We start from the raw sequence: 19157 nt of genomic DNA, 5'->3' as shown, positions 1-19157 counted from the left end.
GGGCATCTAAATTTCTCTAACTTCCGTTTTCTACCTTTCAAAGCTTACTCCTATTTCTTTTTTTGCATAAAACCCCTGCTACATCCAAACCACTTATTCGTGAACAAACCTACCTTGTGCCTTTCCATGGAAGACTTTACTCACCTTGTCCACCTAACAGGGCCTTCCCCATCCTCCCAGCAAGTGCCCCTCGCCATTATGTTTGAAACTTCTCGAGGAAAAGACGCCTAGCGATTCTTTCTCATATTCCGTCCCTCCACCCAGGGAAGGGCTCCACCGGTAAGTGTTGACTAATTAAACCACTGCATCCAATAGTCAGTTCCTTTCCTCCGAACTACTACCTGCTTTAGAGCTGGTGCTAATTATGCACTTGCATTTCTTTGCTGTCTTCTTTCTTACGTAATACTTGTGGTCTAGCTTCAGTGTGAGCTTCTTTAAGAACAAAATCTTAATGTTTTTCACAATGCTCGGCACGGTGTTTAACACTGATTAGTTGGCTGTTTGATGATATGAGATTTAAAGTAGTAAAATAAAGAAGCAATCATCTGTCTTTAGGTTAATGTACTAAAGCCCTTAGCACCGTGTTTGGCACATAGTAAGCATTCTGCAAACATTCGCTCAGTAATGATGATGGGGAGGAGGAGGACATCTTTAGAAGTAGTAGTAGCTTCCAGACTATACCCCAAACACTACACCAGCTTCAGGAGTTCGGGGCAGCTGCTAACGCTGGGTCCCAGTTCCCTCCTTCCTACCACCTAGGCCCACCATGGAGCTGGCTTTCCCTGCCCCTCACTGCCGCCACCCAACACTGAAGAGTTCTTAACTGAATCTGTACGCCTTCTTCCAAGGCTGGCTTAGTCTGAAATAGTTCAAATCTGCAAGAATGAATCAGACCAAGAAACACTCTGGTTGATTTTTCACAGGTTAATCGAGAATATGATGACTTTAAACAAACTGATAGGGTATAGAGAGCTGACTTGAAAGTGATATTTACATCTTCATATGAAAGACTGCTCCTTCTTCCGCCGGGGTAACCTTTCCCCCAGTTGGTATAGTGAACGCCTCGCCCATCCGTCCAAAGGAAAGTATGCTCTGAGTTGACATCATTCAGCCCAATCCAGGCATTAAAAGTGGAATCTTTCATATGATAGGTAAGAAATGCTGAAAGAAAGTATCACAAGATAATTTGTAATTTCGGCGGGAAATACTGAAAATATGGAAAATATTCAAAATACATTAATTTAAAAATATCAAGCATGTGATCAGTGTCTTCATTATTATTTAAAAGTGCATGAAAACACACACTTTCCAACCTTGCATTGTGTTATTGCTTCAGCTCGGGACTTTAAAAAGTTTCGTACAATAGAAGTCGAGGTTTTATCTGGGCCACTACAGATGGCTGTACAGGTTGTGCCCTGCCCAACGGCACTGGGGCCCTGGGACAAGGGAGCCTAAAGTCTGCCCCACACCCCGATCTGCATTGCAGCTGCCGATAAGCCTGCAGAAGAGGTACATTTTCCTAATTCATGCCCAGTCACCTGAGGTAGCAGACATCCTGATTCTAGAAATAAAATAATCTGATTAGACACAGAGAGGGCTCTTCATCCAGAAAAGTTTTTTCAAAGAGCACTATTTATCAGAACAAGATACTTTAGACTGTCAAATGACCACACGCCTTGCCAAACCAGAGGAGCTGCCCAACTGGAACGCGCCCTGGGCAGCCAACTCTTAGGGCTCAGCAGCTGTCCAGGGAGTGTGCTTGGACCCAGAGGGCACCCTGATGCTAAGCACTCACATCATGAGGAGAGAGCTAGAAAAATTCAATGGATGTAGAACAAATATGGCCTCTTGTATCCTTATCAATCCCGTGGCAGAGGGGATGGTGGAAAATATCCAGAAGCAGTAAAAGGCTTCAATGTGCAGGTGCCCCTCCTGACTCCCTGAGGCCCTCCCCATGTTTCCCACAGCAGCTATCTTCTGGGCCAGGAACACCTGCCGGCACCTGTGGGCGCCTCGGCGGATAAGCACCAGTTCCACAGAACAGCAATTTCTAAATATTTATGCGCAAACACGACTCCTGAGTGCAAATAGAAAACGGAATGACTAAGCACTAAAGTTACTAATAGAAAATGCAAAATACAGAGAAGCCTGCAGAGACACAATTATCTGTTTATTCAAGAACAAACAATTCCGCCCTAACAGGTTTGGCTCCATGGAGAGAGCATCGGCCTGTGGACTGAAGGGTCCCAGGTTCGATTCCAGTCAAGGGCGTGCACCTTGGTTGCAGGCACATCCCCAGTAGGGGGTGTGCAAGAGGCAGCTGATTAATGTTTCTAACTCTCCATCCATCTCCCTTCTTCTCTGTAAAAAATCAATAAAATACATTTAAAAAAGAAAAAGAAAAAAAGAACAAACAATTCCATGGAAAGCCCATTGCTCTGTGATTACTCTTTTGCAGAGTAGTAGATGCTCAAGAATGTGCCTATTTTTCAATTAACTAAAGGTTAGAACAATTGTTTTGTCTTCTAACATTTTTCAGAGAGAACGAGGAGAGCATGGGTAGATATTTATTTTAGTTTTATTTCCTAAAGAAGATCATAACTTTTGCCCTATCCCCAACTCAAAATTAAATGTGGAAAAGCTCTACTGCCAATATTTCAGCACTGACTTCTTTTTTCTGCCAAAAACCACAATAAGAATTCAACAACGTGTGCCTGTTTTGCCAGGAATAATGTTATTTTATGTGAAAATTGTTTCCTTCTGCACATCTCTATTACCCAGGTTCTAATTTTGTTATGCCAGGAATCAGCCCTTTGTGGTTAAGAGAGGGATCAATTATTGTATTCCTCTGCAGGGTAGCAAAGCCCAAAATGTGGTAGGCTAGCTGGAGAAATGTGGTTATTATAGTCTTACAATTTTTTTATTGTGTGCTATGGTTCGACCCTCTTGCTTTAGTGTCTGGCAAGTTACTGAACTTGTCAAAAGTGCTCAGGGAACGTGTGGTTGGTTTAGCATACAACGTGTTCCAAGAGAGCAGTCAGCACATCGGCGGAGCAAAATGAGCATTTGGGAGGGTGCCAAACAGGGTTAGTGTCTTTCTTTTTTCTTGTATTTTTTGAGATAGTAATACCATTTATCCAGAATGTAATTTTAGATGTCAAAGAATCTTGGGACCAAAAAAAACTTAAAATTACCCAGACCACATCTCTCACCTACAACATTGCATCCATTCACTTGTACAACAAACATTTATTGAGCATCTTCCACACTATGTACTAGTCAATAGATAGGACTCTATGGCATCCATTTGAGTACCTTTCAGTTTAAGCGTTTTCACAGCCCTTTAGAGAACTCATGTAGCAGCCCACCCAATCAGTTCTAATTGCTAGAATGACCTCCTAAGTTTAAGCCTAAATATATTTCCCTGTAACTGCCACTCATTGGTTCTAGGCCTTCCTTCTGGAACCACATAGGAGGATCCTTGAAAAGCCACATCCTCTCTTTTCTAGGCTGTGAAACCGGCGGGGCCTCTCAAACATTCCTCACTTGCCACTTGCTGTGGTTTCCAACCCTTCATCAGTTTAGTCACTTTCATCTGAATAGTCTCCAGCTGGTCAACATCCTCCTTAAAGAAGCAAGTCACAAATTCAACCTAGCATCCATTTCAGATAAGGTGGCTCGGAGGAGTCCATGCAGAAGTGGTCAAGCACCTTTCATCTGAGAGCAGTGAGTTTTACAACCTGCCATATTGTTAGGGTATGTTTTCTCCTTCAGTGCTCTTCTTCAGAGCTCTGGCCTACCCTTATATTTTACAAAAATACATTTCTCAATTTATTCAAAGTTTATATTCCAAAATCAATTTTATTGCATTATAAGTTTTGTGGTAACATGACTAGTGCCGGGAGCCGCTCCATCCTTGCTGTTTCAAGGGACCTGACATATATGGCATACTGTTCTTGATGTTTGCTCACCTTCTTGGCACTATGTGTTTTAACCAAGGTCACCTCTCTGAGAAAGGTTGTTTCTCCAGTTAGGGATTTTCCCCTGAAGTTAGGGAGGGAATAAAACCCCTTACCTAAGTGCCAGGTGGGTAATTAATCACTTTAACTACGAACAATCATGCTTAAGCTACATAATCTTTACTCCCTGGAATGGAGATAAGAAACGCCCTAACCTTTGAATTAGAGATTGATAGGATTGGAATCAACTGGTATAAATACAGATGTAACAAGACAACAGAACACAGAACCTAGACACAGAACCTAGACACAGAACCTAGACACAGAACCTACACAGAACCTAGACACAGAACCTAGTGAGAGAACATGGCAAAAGATCCTGGACAGAAACTGGCCACAGAACCTAGAGACAGAACCTAGCGAGAGAACCTGGCTGAAGAACCTAGAGACAGAACTTGGCTACAGAACCTGGATAAAACACGGCAAGAGAACCTACTAGAACCTGGTGACTGAACCTGGCTGGAGAACCTGGACTGAACCTGACTGGAGAACCTAGCAAGAGAACATGGACACAGAACCTGGCTGGAGATCCTAACCAGAACTTCGCTGGAGATCCTGACCAGAACTTGGCTAGAGATCCTGGCTAGGCTGCTGATCAACTGAACGCTGTCTCCGTGTCATTCCTTCTTCGCCGACTCCGTCCACACCTTTGGGGACCTTTGTCCAACCCCAGCAGACTAGAAAAGCAGTAAATGGGAAATCAGCAATTTCTCATTTACTACTAGAACCACTCTGTTTCTTTGCCTCTTTGGGGAGCAAGCTGGTTTGGTGGAAACAGAATGGGATGTAAACTGGGAGACCCAGCTTGATTCCCAACCCTATTGTTTACTCAGCAAGCTCCTGATTCCAGGCTCTCTGAACACCACTTTCCCACTCACAAAGTGGGGTAGTGATACCTGCTTCACAGAGTTGTTCTGACAACGAAGAGGGACTTATATGCAAAACGAGAGGCCTGCTACATGAATTCATGCATGGGTGGGGTTCTTCGACCTGGCCGGCAATAGGGGCCAATTGAGGCCATCTCACCCAGTCCCAATCGGGGCTGGTCAGGGCCGGCCGGGGGGAGGGGCTGTGGGAGGTTGGCCGACCACAGGAGGTTGGCTGTGGGAGTGCACTGACCACAAGGGGGCAGCTCCTGCATTGAGCATCTGCCCCCTAGTGGTCAATGCATATCATAGCTACCAGCTGGTCATCCGGTTGTCTGGTCATAACAGTTGCTTAGGCTTTGATATATATAGATGACCAGCATGGTGCCTACAACTGAATAAAATAAAATAGTTCTCACTATGGGCTTGATTTTTTTCCCCCTTTATACTTTTTCCTTTTGAAAACCACAAACCTATTTTCAATCACAATCCTATATAATAAAAGGCTAATATGAAAATCTACCAAACGGCAGAACGACCGGTCGCTATGATGCGCACTGACCACCAGGGGACAGATGCTCAATACAGGAGCTGCCCCCTGGTGGTTAGTGTGCTCCCACAGGGGGAGTGCTGCTCAGCCAGAAGCTGGGCTCACAGCTGGCAAATGCAGCAGTGGTGGCAGGAGCCTCTCCCGCCTCCATGGCAGCACTAAGGATGTCCGACTGCTGGCTTAGGCAGGGAGTGGACCTAAGCTGTCAGTCAGACATCCCCTGATGGCTCCCAGACTGCGAGGGGGCACAGGCCAGGCTGAGGGATCCTTCTGAGTGCATGAATTTCATGCACTGGGCCTCTAGTATTCCATAATTTTATGAAAAAATTACATGTTCAAATGCATGATTGAATGTACAATGGCCTGCATACCTTGCTCTCTTTCATTGCGTATGGATACCAGATTCCCTCCAAATCCTATGCAAGCTTTTCGTGCCTCTTGCCATGTTTTTCTTTCTTGTTCAACAAATCCAAAGATTTTGAGACACTAGGATGAAAGGAAAAAATCCAGTGATTAACTAAAGATACTACTAAAAAGTCAACTGAATTACATCAAAATTATTTATAAAGATTATAGCTAAATATAAATTCCCTCACAACCAAATAGAGATCTAAAATATTGAGTAAGTTTTATTACAAACTTTTTTTGCAAACCTCTTTTCTCTTTTTGGACAAAGGGTACAACCATTTGGATAATATATTCATATATACTCATAATTTCCATAAAGAATTTGACATGGGAATCTCCACCAATTCTTACCTAAAAATTACTAAAATGATGAAGTAAAGTAAAAGTTAACTTTAAGCTGAAAGATTTGCATTGCCACTCTCCATATAAGAATCAGTGTCAAGATTGCAACTCATTTTTTCTTACCTTGTTGTTGTAGAAACTCCAACCTTCCTTACAACCTCCTGGGGCCGGGGGCGTGGTAGGAATAACTGTGGCATTGATGCTGCTGTTATGTCGCTGGCAGATGAAGGGATTTGGATAACCACAATTAATGTCATTCCAAAGCCCTGGCAAAGAACAAAATAGTTAAATTAGATTTGCATGTTTAAAAATGCATATATACATATATATTTATATATATACATATATGAAGGGTTCTCAAAAGTGGTTTAGACTACAATCAAACTTTAATTCATGCAAGTGACTCAAAAAGCCAATGCGACATCCTTTCACTCTTTCACTTGAACTAATAATAGTTCAACTTTATAAAGAGCTTCCTATGAGCCATGTACACACTTGGAATTACAGATATAGTATCTAAATAGCCAGTTACAGCAAATGGTAATAATGTTATAACAAACTCTCTATATTCCAAACATTTATTTAGTGTTTTAGAAGTATTATCTTGTTTAATTTTCTCAACAGATAGGTTCTACCTTTATTCCAATTTAGAAGACAAAGACTGGAGAGAGAGATAAAGGAGATAAACATTCTGGATATTTCCTTCAAATCAGAACATAAAAAAAATATTTCATTAGATGAGAAGTGAGATGATTGTGTAATTTAATAGATTAAATGTTAAGCATCCCTTTGCTTTAAAAATTCATTGACTAGATGGCTAAAATTAGAACTCTCCTTTATTCTCTCTTCTTTCTGTCTTAATTGCACAACCTTCTACTTTTAGCCTAAGGAGGTAACAAATGACACATCACACCACAAGCCAAACTCAAGATATGTATATTGTCTACCTGAATTTGCATACATGACTACACAGTTTTCATCGTCATTTGCAAAATTGGGTTCACCTGGGGCCCAAGCCACAAAATTCACCTTGCTTTCATCCATCCAACTGGAAAACAAAATGCAGGCATTTAGTAACAGTCCGAACATCAGAATAACTGGCTACAGCCTCGTGGAGGGAACAGGCAAGTCAATCAAGATGAAGGAATCACAGGATCCTAAGCTAATAGAAGAGAGGATTCTAGAGAGCAGTTCTAGAGAGAGGTTCTAGAGCAGCCGTGGGCAAACTACGGCCCGTTTGAAATGAATAAAACTAAAAAAAAAAAAAAGACCGTACCCTTTTATGTAATGACGTTTACTTTGAATTTATATTAGTTCACACAAACACTCCATCCATGCTTTTGTTCCGGCCCTCCGGTCCAGTTTAAGAACCCATTGTGGCCCTCGAGTCAAAACGTTTGCCCACCCCTGTTCTAGAGAGAGGTTCTAGAGAGACTAGCAAGAAAACCCCAAAGGTGGTTGGTGCTTTTGGTACATTGTGCTTCTATAGCAACCTGATGCTTTGGCTACTCTGCTTTCTTTGCCCTTCCTGGAAGAAGCTGCCTTTAGCCTTGAAGTGGGAGAAGAAATAGAGATGCCCATTACTTTGGAAGTGGGTCAGAGCAAAAATCCTCCCATAATACTTTTTTTTATATATATATAAACAGAAATTTATTTCTCACAGTCTGGAGGCTGAAAGTTCAAGATCAAAGTTCTGGCAGATTTGGTGTCAGGTGAGAGCCCGCTTCCTGACTCATCTCCCGTAATACTTCTTAGGCATCATTGCCACAAACACAACCACCATGGAGAGGCTGAGAATATGGAGCTTCTCATGAAGCCCGTCCTCTAAATTTCATGTTTTCTCTGGTTTTTCTTAAGTGATATGGACCAATATTTATTTTAATAAATTATAGGAATTCAGAGACATTTAGCAGGAAAAGGACCAAGAGATCATTGAAGAGATCTCTCATGCCTATCCAAAAGAGCTTTAAACATTTCTGATCTTTAAGAATAATGAGTGTGAGTTTAGGTCTCATTACACTAAAATGGCAATAATAGCCAGAGGGAACATATGTGGCTAAAACATCTGTGCATGAGCCAGAGAGACATATCTGCTCTTCAGACTTAGGAGAACACGTATATAAATGGACAAGCGAAGAAACCCCCCAAACTTACTAATTTCCTCCCTCCCATAGCTTTCCTGGCCCCTGTACCCTATGGAAAATGGTAGAGTCATTTCTTTGAAGGGAAAGCGTCTCATGCAGTTAACACCGTTTTTCAAAGTTGTGAGGTTAAAGCAGTGAGTGGAGGAACATAAAAGGACCCTTTAGTTCTGTGCGCCAAGGCGTCCAAGTGGAAATTGTAATTTTTAAAACAAATTCAGTGTTCATATGTATATAATACATCTTCTTAGAAGATGATTTACTAGCAGGTGACAGCATTCAAGAACAAAGACAGGTAAAGTTTTGCAAGATTAAATCAGATTTTGAGTTATTCAAAAATTAGAACGCTGAAGACATTTAACAGGATTATTTCTAATTCTTTTTGGTTTTATAAAAGATGCTTTTTAGGTTAAGAACCCTGGTGGATTTTTTAAAATGCATTCAGCAAAATAAAATCCTCAAAATAACTTAGGTGTTTATCCAATCACTATCTTAAGCAAAGTCATTTTATTTTTATTTACTTACGAAAACTTTTTATCCAAGCTGATCAATAAACCAATAAAATATGCTGGCTGTGCATCCATCCTGTTTACCTAAAACATGGAAGTTTACATATAGTTCAATCTATATTTACATAATAAGCAAATTCTTACATAAAACCTATACATTAATGAAGCAACCTATTTGGAACTTTTTCTAAGGAAGAGATTCATGTAGAAATCTTGTGGTATATCCAATGTTATGTTTTTCATAAAAATAAAAATAAAAATAAAAATATGCACATTATATAACAACTTGCATTTATAAAGCAAATATCTAAAGTAGCTCTATAATATCGAATGTCTATAGTAATTAGGTTGTTGAAGGCCATCTGTTAAACAAAGTCACCATTTAGGATTATGTGTCTAAGAAATTTAGGATTATGTGTCTTGATCCATGCATATATTTGTGCAACATTAGAGAATTTCAAACCAAGGTATATCTACAAAGATGAAGATAAGTCAGACTACACTCTTACTATCTTTGTAATCAAATAAATCTTTATTTCTCATTACTGTTCAACTTTTTTCCTGCTCTCTTTCCTATCCTTTTTCTGGCAACAAACAAGAATGCCATGAAGATTTTTAAAGAGAAAGACTGAACCAAGAACTCTTAGAAAAAACAAATTACACCTTCACTCTTGGCTGACAAGAAAGATTTTTATATGAATAATCAAGATGTACTACCTATTAACCAACAATTTGGTCCAACTAAAGTAGATTTTTAAATTAATAATCAACCTGCACTATACACAAAGAATTGATATAAACAACTAGTTAGATATTACAATCTTTGAAAATCAAATTAGTGAACTCAAAGCCATGAAGTACGGATCCTCACAAAGCCCAGACTACAACTGTCAATGGGTTCTGTGATTCTTCACTGAATATTGAAGCAACAGGTCATTCCTTTCTATTATGGCCGACATCCCCACATTTATGTCTTTACCCTGACCCTAGAAGGTGAAAATTCATCACATAATTTAAAATTGCAGCACAGGGTACCAACTATAGACAATATCTTTGCTTAACACATGTCAGTGGTCCATTCTTAAATTAATCATTTTCTTACATATTTCCATAGAAACTTCTTTTCACTTTCACTTTGAATGGAAACAAGATCACCAAAATTCCTCTTGCAAAATTCTCGTGCATTGTCCATTGTTTCCGACTCTTTACTAAAATAATACTGGTAGTCTTTGTAGATAACCCACCCATCTTCAGTGACCGGTGGATCTGAAAAATTCATGGAAAAGGGTGATGGATTTTACTTTGGTGAATTTAAGAATCTGGTTTGAATGGCACACACAAATGAGAAGGGCAGAGTAGCTACTATATCAGAGGTGTCAGCAACTCTGAGAGCCCAGATTAAGCAGGAGGCTCATGCTAAATACAGACTGAAGTACGTAAGGCCAGATTGCCACTTGCCACCAACTCTGTACAAGCTCATTACTTTCTCTTCCCAACTAAGGTCCACGAACTGGTATCTCTATTGAGTAAAGCAGTGGTTCTCAACCTTCTGGCCCTTTAAATACAGTTCCTCATGTTGTGACCCAACCATAAAATTATTCTCGTTGCTACTTCATAACTGTAATGTTGCTACTGCTATGAATCGTAATGTAAATATCTGATATGCAGGATGGTCTAAGGTGACCCCTGTGAAAGGGTCATTGGACCGCCAAAAGGGTCGCGACCCACAGGTTGAGAACCGCTGGGGTAAAGGACCTTCCAGCTTTACCTTCATCAATAGGATCACATAGCTGGAAGGATTTACATCCAGGCACCAGTGATGTTCTAGGTGTAAGAAGTAGAGGCCGTGAGAAAGCATCTTTTATCTCAATAGAACAAACAACTTTTGTAATAGATGGGACTAGGGTGCTTCCGTGTATAACGGGAAAACCAAAGAATTCACAAACCAAGAAGACTCCTATGGCTTCTGCCAAACCATAAAATTCTATGATTCTGCACTGGTGTAGGCTAAATAGAAGCTCCCAAAGATATCTAGATCCTAATGTCTGGAATCTGTGAATGTTACCTTACACAGAAAAGGCACTTGGTAGCTGGGACTAAATTAAGGGAGATAGATGGAGAGACTATCCTACATTATGTGGTTGGGCCCTAGATGTAATCTCAAGTATCCTGATAGAGGGAGGCAGAGGGAGAGTTGACTCCAGAAGAAGAAAACCATGTGACAAATGAAGCAAGATGCCACATTGCTGGTTCTGAAGATGAAGAAAGGGGCCATGAAATAACAATGCCAGGAATGCAGCTCTAGACGCTGGTAAAGGCAAGGGAATAGGTCCCCCCTTTGAGCCTCTGAAGGGAGTATGGCCCTGCCAATGCCTTGGTTTCAGCTCAGTGAAACTGAGTTCATAGTTCTTACTTCCAGGTCAGGGAATAAATGGCTGTCACTTTAAGCCACCAAGTTTGTGGAAGTTTGTTACAGCAGCCCTAGGAAACTAATACCTGTGCTAAAGAAGAAACAAGTGATCTTGGATTTGATTTGTAAACATTCATTGTACTAATAGCTGCTTGATATTTGTGTTCATGAACATCTGTCTGGAGAGAAAGATCCAAACTTGCATGAGATTTTCAAAGATATTAACAACTTCTGCTCTCCACCTTCTTAGGACAAGTTTTGTTTTGTTTTGTTTTTCATTGTGAGAAAAAAGAGCGGGGAAAAGCTATCAATATAGAGATCAGAAAATAAAACACCTACTGTCTTCAGGAGTTGGTGTTGGCTCAGGTTTTGGTGTTTGGCCTGGAAAACAAACAAAAAATTAATATAAAGTATGCTGCCCTTCTGCAATTACATATTCTTCTAGTTTCACAGTTTTCGTATAGCTAAATATAGCTAAATGAAGCTAAAAACTTAATTGTTCTCTTTTCTTTTCCTCCCCCTCCCTTCTACTCTCCAATTCTCCTACCATGCTATGGAGGAGGAAAGTGAAGGAAAACGGAAGTAGGAGTGAAGAGATAAACAAAGTAGGTACAATAATGGCCACCAGAAATCAAAAGAAAGTTTTCAGGCACAGCAAGCAGTGTCATATGAAGGAAAGAAAAGAGAACCAGTTTTGGAATCAGAAAGCCTAGGTTCAAATTCCAGACCTGGGTTTAAAATGCTTGCCCTTAGTTTTGTCAACAGTAAAAAGGAGTTAGTAATTATGTGTAAATAGCTGAGGTGAAATGCATGAATTATTTGTATTTATAAGGTGCCCAATAGATATTAATTTTATAGTCACACATATTATTATTATTATTAGTTATGAAATTACTTCCAATTTCATTATTTGAAATTACATGTGAACTACTTATTTATAAAATATACCTTCTTTAAAGAATCTTATTTTTATTAAATGTATGTTTTACTAAAAGTTAAATAAAATAATTTTCTTTTCAAGGAGTTGTTGATATATCTGGACTCTGTTGGAATCTGATAAAAGGACTCAAGTTTCTCAGCTTTTGGTTTAATATAGTCAACATCCATAAGAATAAAAGTACCAATGACCCATAAAGAAACAAGACATAATAAAATCATCTGTAGCTAGAACTTTAAAGAAAAACCAGCCACTACTTATTCCTCCATTTTGAAAACACTAGTCTAAGTAGGAGTAAGGAAAATAAGCAGACAGACAGCAACTGTGTCTTGAGCAATAGACTTGAGACGGTGGCCAAGGTTTCCCCACACCAGAGGGCAATGTGGTTCCATTTATCTGTTTACAAAGAACTAGTTGATGTATATTTTGGTTCAAGGGTGGGTCTATTTGTGTTTTTTTAAGCATAAGAATCTGGATCCTCTGACCTCCCTGTCTGACTTGGATATGTGGACCTTTCTGAGTCAAGATCATGACGCATAGCATCACTGCTACGCTTTGACCATGAGTAACATGGCGGGTCCTCCGAACGGTGTCTGTTCTTTGTGTTGAACATTTCCTCGAGAAACCAATATTTCGAATATTCGGACTCAGGAAATTTTTCACCTAAGGTAGGTCAAAGGGTGACAATTCCCAAAAAGAAATGGCACAGTCATTGCTCTGCTCACGGAGCAGAACATCCACGCCCACCACTGAAAGCCTGAGCCAGAAATCAGAGCTCATGGGAACTATTCCCAGGGACGTGACTCGAGTCTAGGATTCCCAGCGGCCTTTTGATCTTCTGTTCCTTGGGAACATTTATCTGTGTTCAGCGACTTCATTCTCATCCTGTGAAAGGATGGCTCCTGCCAGTTCCTTTATTTTTTATGTTGTTTGTTTGGTTCTGCTAATAAAGGGAAGTTATTGGGATGTGAGAAGGTTAGTTCTTCGAGCTAAGATAAAGGAAAGAACAGGTTATCATACCTTTACGAATCTGGCAAATCCAGTTCTTAAGATGTTCACAGTTAATATCATTCCAGGACATACTAGGGTCACCTTTCAGCTCTCCACAGTATTCAGCATTTCCATAATTATTAGGTTCTCCATAAGACCAATTTTCATAGGAAACCTATGTTAGAAACATTATACACCCACCATTTATATCAGCCCAATGTCAATCATTTACCCAAACAGGAAAGTAAAGATATGTTTATATTTTTAAAACCATTTCCCTTTTTTCACCATAGTTTTGCTTCTAAAGCAAGATTTATAAACATGAATGGGAAAGAGTTTTCATTACATGGAAACTTTTGAAGTTGAGTAGAGTATGCTATTGATTATTAGAAAATTTTCTTTACTCTGATTAAACAGAATGGCTCTAGAACAGGGGTGGGCAACCCCTGGCACACATGCCAAACATGGCACGCCAGTAACTTTTGCTGGCACGCGAAACCTCTCTTATAATCTTCCATTTACAATTTTTTTCTTAATATCGACTTTTTTATTTTTCAGATAAATTCAGTGTAGGTGCATCTTAGATAAATAAATAATTTTACATAACATGTATACACTAAAAAATAAATGTATTTTTCATCATCATATACTGTGTTTTTGTCGCTCGAATGAATTTTATTATTTCTTCAAGGTTCTTCACATACATACACCTTAAGAGATATCAAGTAGGTGTAACATGTTCTCAAAAAATTAGGGTTGGCACGCAGAAGAATTTCGAGTCAGAGATTTTGCTGGTTTTGGCACGCACTCACAAAAAGGTTGCCCAGCCTTGCTCTAGAGCCATTTTTTTATATTTAGAAAAAACTTGGCAAAGAGCTCCACTGATCAGTATAGGAATTTCTTACATTTATAATCCATTCTTAAGGGATAATATTTCAGTGAGATATTGGAAACTTTCTTTTTATTCGATGGTAGCATAAAGCATCCATTCTTTTTAAAAAAGAAACAGACCAATAACATGTTGCTAACAAAACTACCAAATTTTACCAAAATGAATAGTGGAAATAATGGGGGGCTGGGTTTAGGTCCCCTGTGATGTTTTCAATGTGGAATCATAGTCCATAAGGTTTTAGACTAAGCATTATGATCTATTTTCCAGAGGTATGATATAAAGAATCCAACATCAGTGGTTCCATCAAATATACTATCTTACCCAAGTTCCTTGAGAAGTTGCTGGTGTAAGAGGAGATAGAACTAAAATCACACAAAAATATGTGATGACTAGTGTCCAAAATGCCAGCAAGTACCCAAGCCTCTCACTTCTCCATTCCTAAGAATGGAGAAGTCTGACATAACCTAATAGCCATTAATAAAATATCAGAAGTTATTTCCAGACCTCCTGATCTATAAGAACACTTGATGTTTAAGAAGTTTAACTACTTACATGCTAATTTTTCACATCAAAATAAATATATTTTATGTAAACTACTACGATGAGTTTCTAATTTTTTTCCAACTAGCCAACATGATTACACCTTGGGTAAATAAGAGAACTATACTGGGACAGAGACAGAGTAATAATCCTAAAATAGCATTTACTTTTCACAGAAAAATGTCTCTAGCTATCATAATAAAAAGTCTTACCAACAATGTATATTAAGCCAAAGGATAACATTAAAATAAATACTACATGATAAAGTAAGAAAATGATATATTAAATCAAATCACTCACAGGAGAGCCATCACTCCAAGTAAAGCCCTCTGAAGAACTTTCATATGTCAACCCCAACCAAAACAGTTCGTGGTAGTTTCCACTAGCCCTGCAATATACAAGATATAAAGAAAGCTTATGCATGAAACAAGTTTGTTTAGCTATAAAGACTAATCAAATTTGAAAATTACACAGGTAAAGAGATTCAATGATTAAATATAAGCATTATTCAATAGATGTGCATTTTTGGTAGAACCCATATATATACTAAAAATGAGCCACCCTTTGAGAATAAATAATTGGAAAGCACTGAAAGATAATCATTTGTTATTCATTTAACAATATGTATTGAGTGTCTTGTACTCTTATAGAGCCATTCATCACAGGATTTATACTTATAAAATTAAGGCATTTGGAAGTGAAACTAGATTTTAAAAAGGGCCCCCCCAAATAAAAATAAATTTAAAAAAATTTAAAAAAAGGGCCTATAGATTTGGAATACAATATATGAACTCATAGCAGCACCATGAGCCAACAATTTTGGGAACATAAAATGTTTCTCAACATAATTAGCACCAAATAGATAAAAGAAAAAGAGTATTATATAGAAAAGATACTTACGTTATTAATCGCCATATTGCTTGCTGTTCCTCTTTATTATTGATACTCGCTAGATCTCCACCCAGAGCTCTACAGAAATCTCGAGAGTCAAACCATGTTTTCTTCTCATGTAATCCTTTTGTAAACAGCTAAAGAGGATATGGTTTCAGGATTTATTTTGCACTGCATAGCTTATTAACTCAAGATAACTATTTACTTTTGGTGAGATTTCCTTTACAGAAAAGCAAGACATTACAATGACCCCACACAACATAATTCTCTTGGCTAAAAATCAATTTATGAGTGAATATTTGGGTAACAAACTTTGGGGGATGATTTTGTTAAGAAAACTTTAAAAAATAAAGTTGATAGCACATGAGGAATTAGCTTAAAATCTTAGAAGCTTTAGGCATATGGGCTAAGCATACAGCTCATTGTCGAAGACAAGGTTAATTTGGTTTAGTGTGAAAAGTAGCATTAAGATGGAAAGAAATTGAAAGAAAATTTTGATACAGAGAAAGTATACATGAGTAAAGAAAACATTAAGGAAAATAACCTCCCTTAAATTGTGCCACAGATTGCTATCCTGTTAGGCTTAAACAAGGAATAACCTGGCAGCCTTTCAACACTTTGTTGGCTGTGTCCTTCAACACCGCCTTGTCTTTTTTCCTTGTAGATGCATATTTTCACAACTATTGGCACACATGCTCTGTACTAATCTGTCAGAGCATCTAAAAAGGTGGGTTATAAGTTAAAACCAATTTAATAATTCAATAATTTAGGGAACATGTCATATTATCCAGAAGATTTCAATGAAAAGCAATACACAGTGACAGTCTGGGAAACACCTATCAGTAGGCAAACAGTATAAGAGTTCATTGTCTCCACCAACTTTTATAACATTTATTCATTGTTTTTCATGAGTCTTGGCCCCATCATCCAAGGCTTGTGGAAAAAGAAATTTGCTTCCAACCGACTGTGGCTGCCTAGCTGTCATCATGCAACCCAAGGCAACCTTCACCTTGACCCTAACTCGAGCCTACACAAAGGTGATCTAAGCAAGTTTCCACTTAAGTAATCCTAAGACTTCTGTGACTGCCTCAACTTGCTAGACTGTGATATAAGATTTCATTTGATTAAATCAATTTACTATCAGCTGAATTTTATTAATAATTCCTGTATCTTAACTTGTACAAAGATGGTCAATATATTTCCAAACAAACCCTACTCCAAGCATCTCTAAAACCGTAGACTTTTTAGTGACGCACATCTGTGGATTTGTTGAATACACACCTGGGTCGTCTCCTAGAACCTTGGTTCCCTTCCCAGCTCTGGAGAACTCTGCTGCTTCTTTCAAAATTCTGCAACATATCTCCACAGCCTACCACCCTCAGGCAAATGGCTTTGTATAAAATAAATTTGGTCTTTGTGTAGTAAGTCAAAAGTTTCCTAGCAACAACAATAAATGTCGAATCCTCTTCTGTTTAGCCCAATATAGTCCCTTCTATATAAATTATGCTTTTAACCCAGACTGGCTAATCTGGATTGCATAGTTCTTCAGCTCTATTGCTACTAATGGGACTTTCCCACCCAACTAGCCACACCCCTCAGGTTAGAGAAGATTAAGTAACATCATTCTAACACACATTGATAATTCAAATTCTTCATTAACCCTGCCTGTCTTACAAGGCATGCCATGGCCGTAGGCCATTCACAGGATTGAATAACAGAAGTCTTGAGAGTGTACCTTTAAACACTATTAAGCAGTAGATAAGTAAATTTCTCATTTAGTTAATCTTAACCTTCTCTGGAAAGAATAGAACTTACAAGAAAGAGAGGGGCGGGGGGGGGGCGGGGTGGGGAAAGCCCCGAATAAATTCACTGGGAGTTTTCTTTGTTCATTTGTTTGGGTGAACTTGCTTGCATAAGGAGAAAATAGACGATCCAGCCCGGGAGCGTATAAAACAATTGCAGAATATCGAATTGTCATTTAAGGGACATGAAACACCCATACACTCCTACTCAGAAATGCCCCCATCTCCCAGAGGCATAATAACCAGGGGTTAAATCAGTACAATGGAGCATTACCTCGAGGATACCCATGGGGCATTATTACAGATTCATTGATCAATTCCGTTAACTAAAAGCTTGGTCTATAAGAACAGGACAAAAAGTGAGATGCAATGGAAATGAATGAGGGGGAGCAAAAAACGTTCATTAAGATGAAAAGAAATGCTAGCTCAGACTAGGGCCGGAAAGCCTGGGAGAGAGGAGAGGCAGAGAATGGGGTGATGAAGGCAAAGCGAAAGAAGAAAGGCTGCTGTGATCTGTGTTGTGCTGTAGGTTACTTTTGTTGGTCTAAATCAGCAGTTCTCAACCTTCCTAATGCCGCGACCCTTTAATACAGTTCCTCATGTTGTGGTGACCCCCAATGTCATTGTTACAAATTGGACATAATTAAAGCATAGTGATTAATCACAAAAACAATATGTAATGATATATGTGTTTTCCGATGGTCTTAGGCGACCCCTGTGGAGGGTCATTCGACCCCCAAAGGGATCGCGACCCACAGGTTGAGAACCGCTGGTCTAAATGCAACTGGTCATTAGCATTCATCCAAGGAAAGCTCTTTACAAATAAACCAGATCAATAAAGTCAGAATTCCTACAGGTGAAGCCTGAGCATGGCAGCATTTGGTTTGGTTTGGTTTTAATTTCTTAGCTGATTCTTTAGGCTGAAGGATATTCCAAATTCTTTATTAGTTTTGCAATTGCAACTTACCTTGAAACACAAGCTTGTTTTACTGGTGGTGCCCCAATCCTCTGGACATTTGGGTTCAGGTGTTGTTGTGGGCTCCGGTGGACGAGTTACTCCCTCTGCCCAGTGTTTGCACACAAATTTTGCCTTTTCTTCACATCTCAAAACATCCCACAGGCCCCCTGCGGTCCCAGTTTTCATGGCAACACACCCAGCTTTTCTCCCTGCGTTAAACACACAGACTTCACTTAACAGAGGCTGCTGTAGTCTGGCCATGCTCGCAGGAGACAGTACAAACCTGACTCAAATTGTGTGGTCAAACCTTCAGGTGCTGAGGAAATGAAGAGGAGAGATCCCAGGGCATTTGGCAATTATGTGTGCTCTTCGGAATCGTTATTTACCTTTCATCTGTGTGGCCTCTGACCCCAACTGAATTATGATCTCAAAGGTCACGGTTTTGATAACATTTTGTATTTCTAACATCTGGCAGGGTGCGCCTTTAGTAGACATTTAACGATACAATAATTTTTGCGGAATAAAATTTACTGCCATGGCAAAAATAGTAGTTCAACATTTCTTTTTAAAAAATAAATTCTTTAAGGTCCCTTTTTTCCTCTAGGGTTCATGTAGGTTTTCCAGAACAGAAGTTGTTACAGACTTGAAAATGAGATACAGCTGAGAGATTTTAGTTCAGTTTAGTTACTCAATCACCCTGAACTTGTTGCCTCATGTTAAAATGCAAATATCACTACCTACCTTACAGAGTTGTAATGAATTTTTTCATGGTTAAAAAAAAAAAAACTACATAAAATAAACTGAGGACTATGTCAGGCTTACTAGATTATAATTCTGGTTCACAGTTGTGATTATTTCCAAATAGTAATTAATTAAGACAGAGCTTTGAAAACATTAGGATT

The 19157-nt window shown here is 39.0% G+C and overlaps 1 protein-coding gene across 1 annotated transcript in view; it reads right to left on the bottom strand.

The window, feature by feature from the left end:
* The window catches only part of MRC1 (mannose receptor C-type 1), a 96318-nt gene that overhangs the window by 20043 nt on the left and 57118 nt on the right, over window positions 1-19157 (bottom strand). The window contains exons 12-22 of the mRNA XM_081097765.1: window positions 18265-18464; window positions 15505-15632; window positions 14905-14992; window positions 13203-13347; window positions 11585-11626; window positions 9938-10101; window positions 8852-8919; window positions 7133-7233; window positions 6309-6451; window positions 5807-5921; window positions 995-1161 (exon numbers count right to left, since the gene is read on the bottom strand). Of these exons, the coding sequence (XP_080953891.1) occupies window positions 995-1161; window positions 5807-5921; window positions 6309-6451; window positions 7133-7233; window positions 8852-8919; window positions 9938-10101; window positions 11585-11626; window positions 13203-13347; window positions 14905-14992; window positions 15505-15632; window positions 18265-18464 (1361 nt within the window). The remainder of the gene's footprint in view (window positions 1-994; window positions 1162-5806; window positions 5922-6308; window positions 6452-7132; window positions 7234-8851; window positions 8920-9937; window positions 10102-11584; window positions 11627-13202; window positions 13348-14904; window positions 14993-15504; window positions 15633-18264; window positions 18465-19157) is intronic.

The sequence above is a fragment of the Myotis nattereri genome, assembly GCF_964212035.1.
Source record: "Myotis nattereri genome assembly, chromosome: 1".
Classification (NCBI taxonomy): domain Eukaryota; kingdom Metazoa; phylum Chordata; class Mammalia; order Chiroptera; family Vespertilionidae; genus Myotis; species Myotis nattereri.
The sequence above is the reverse complement of the archived record's forward strand: the minus strand, read 5'-3'. Positions and strand labels throughout refer to the sequence as shown.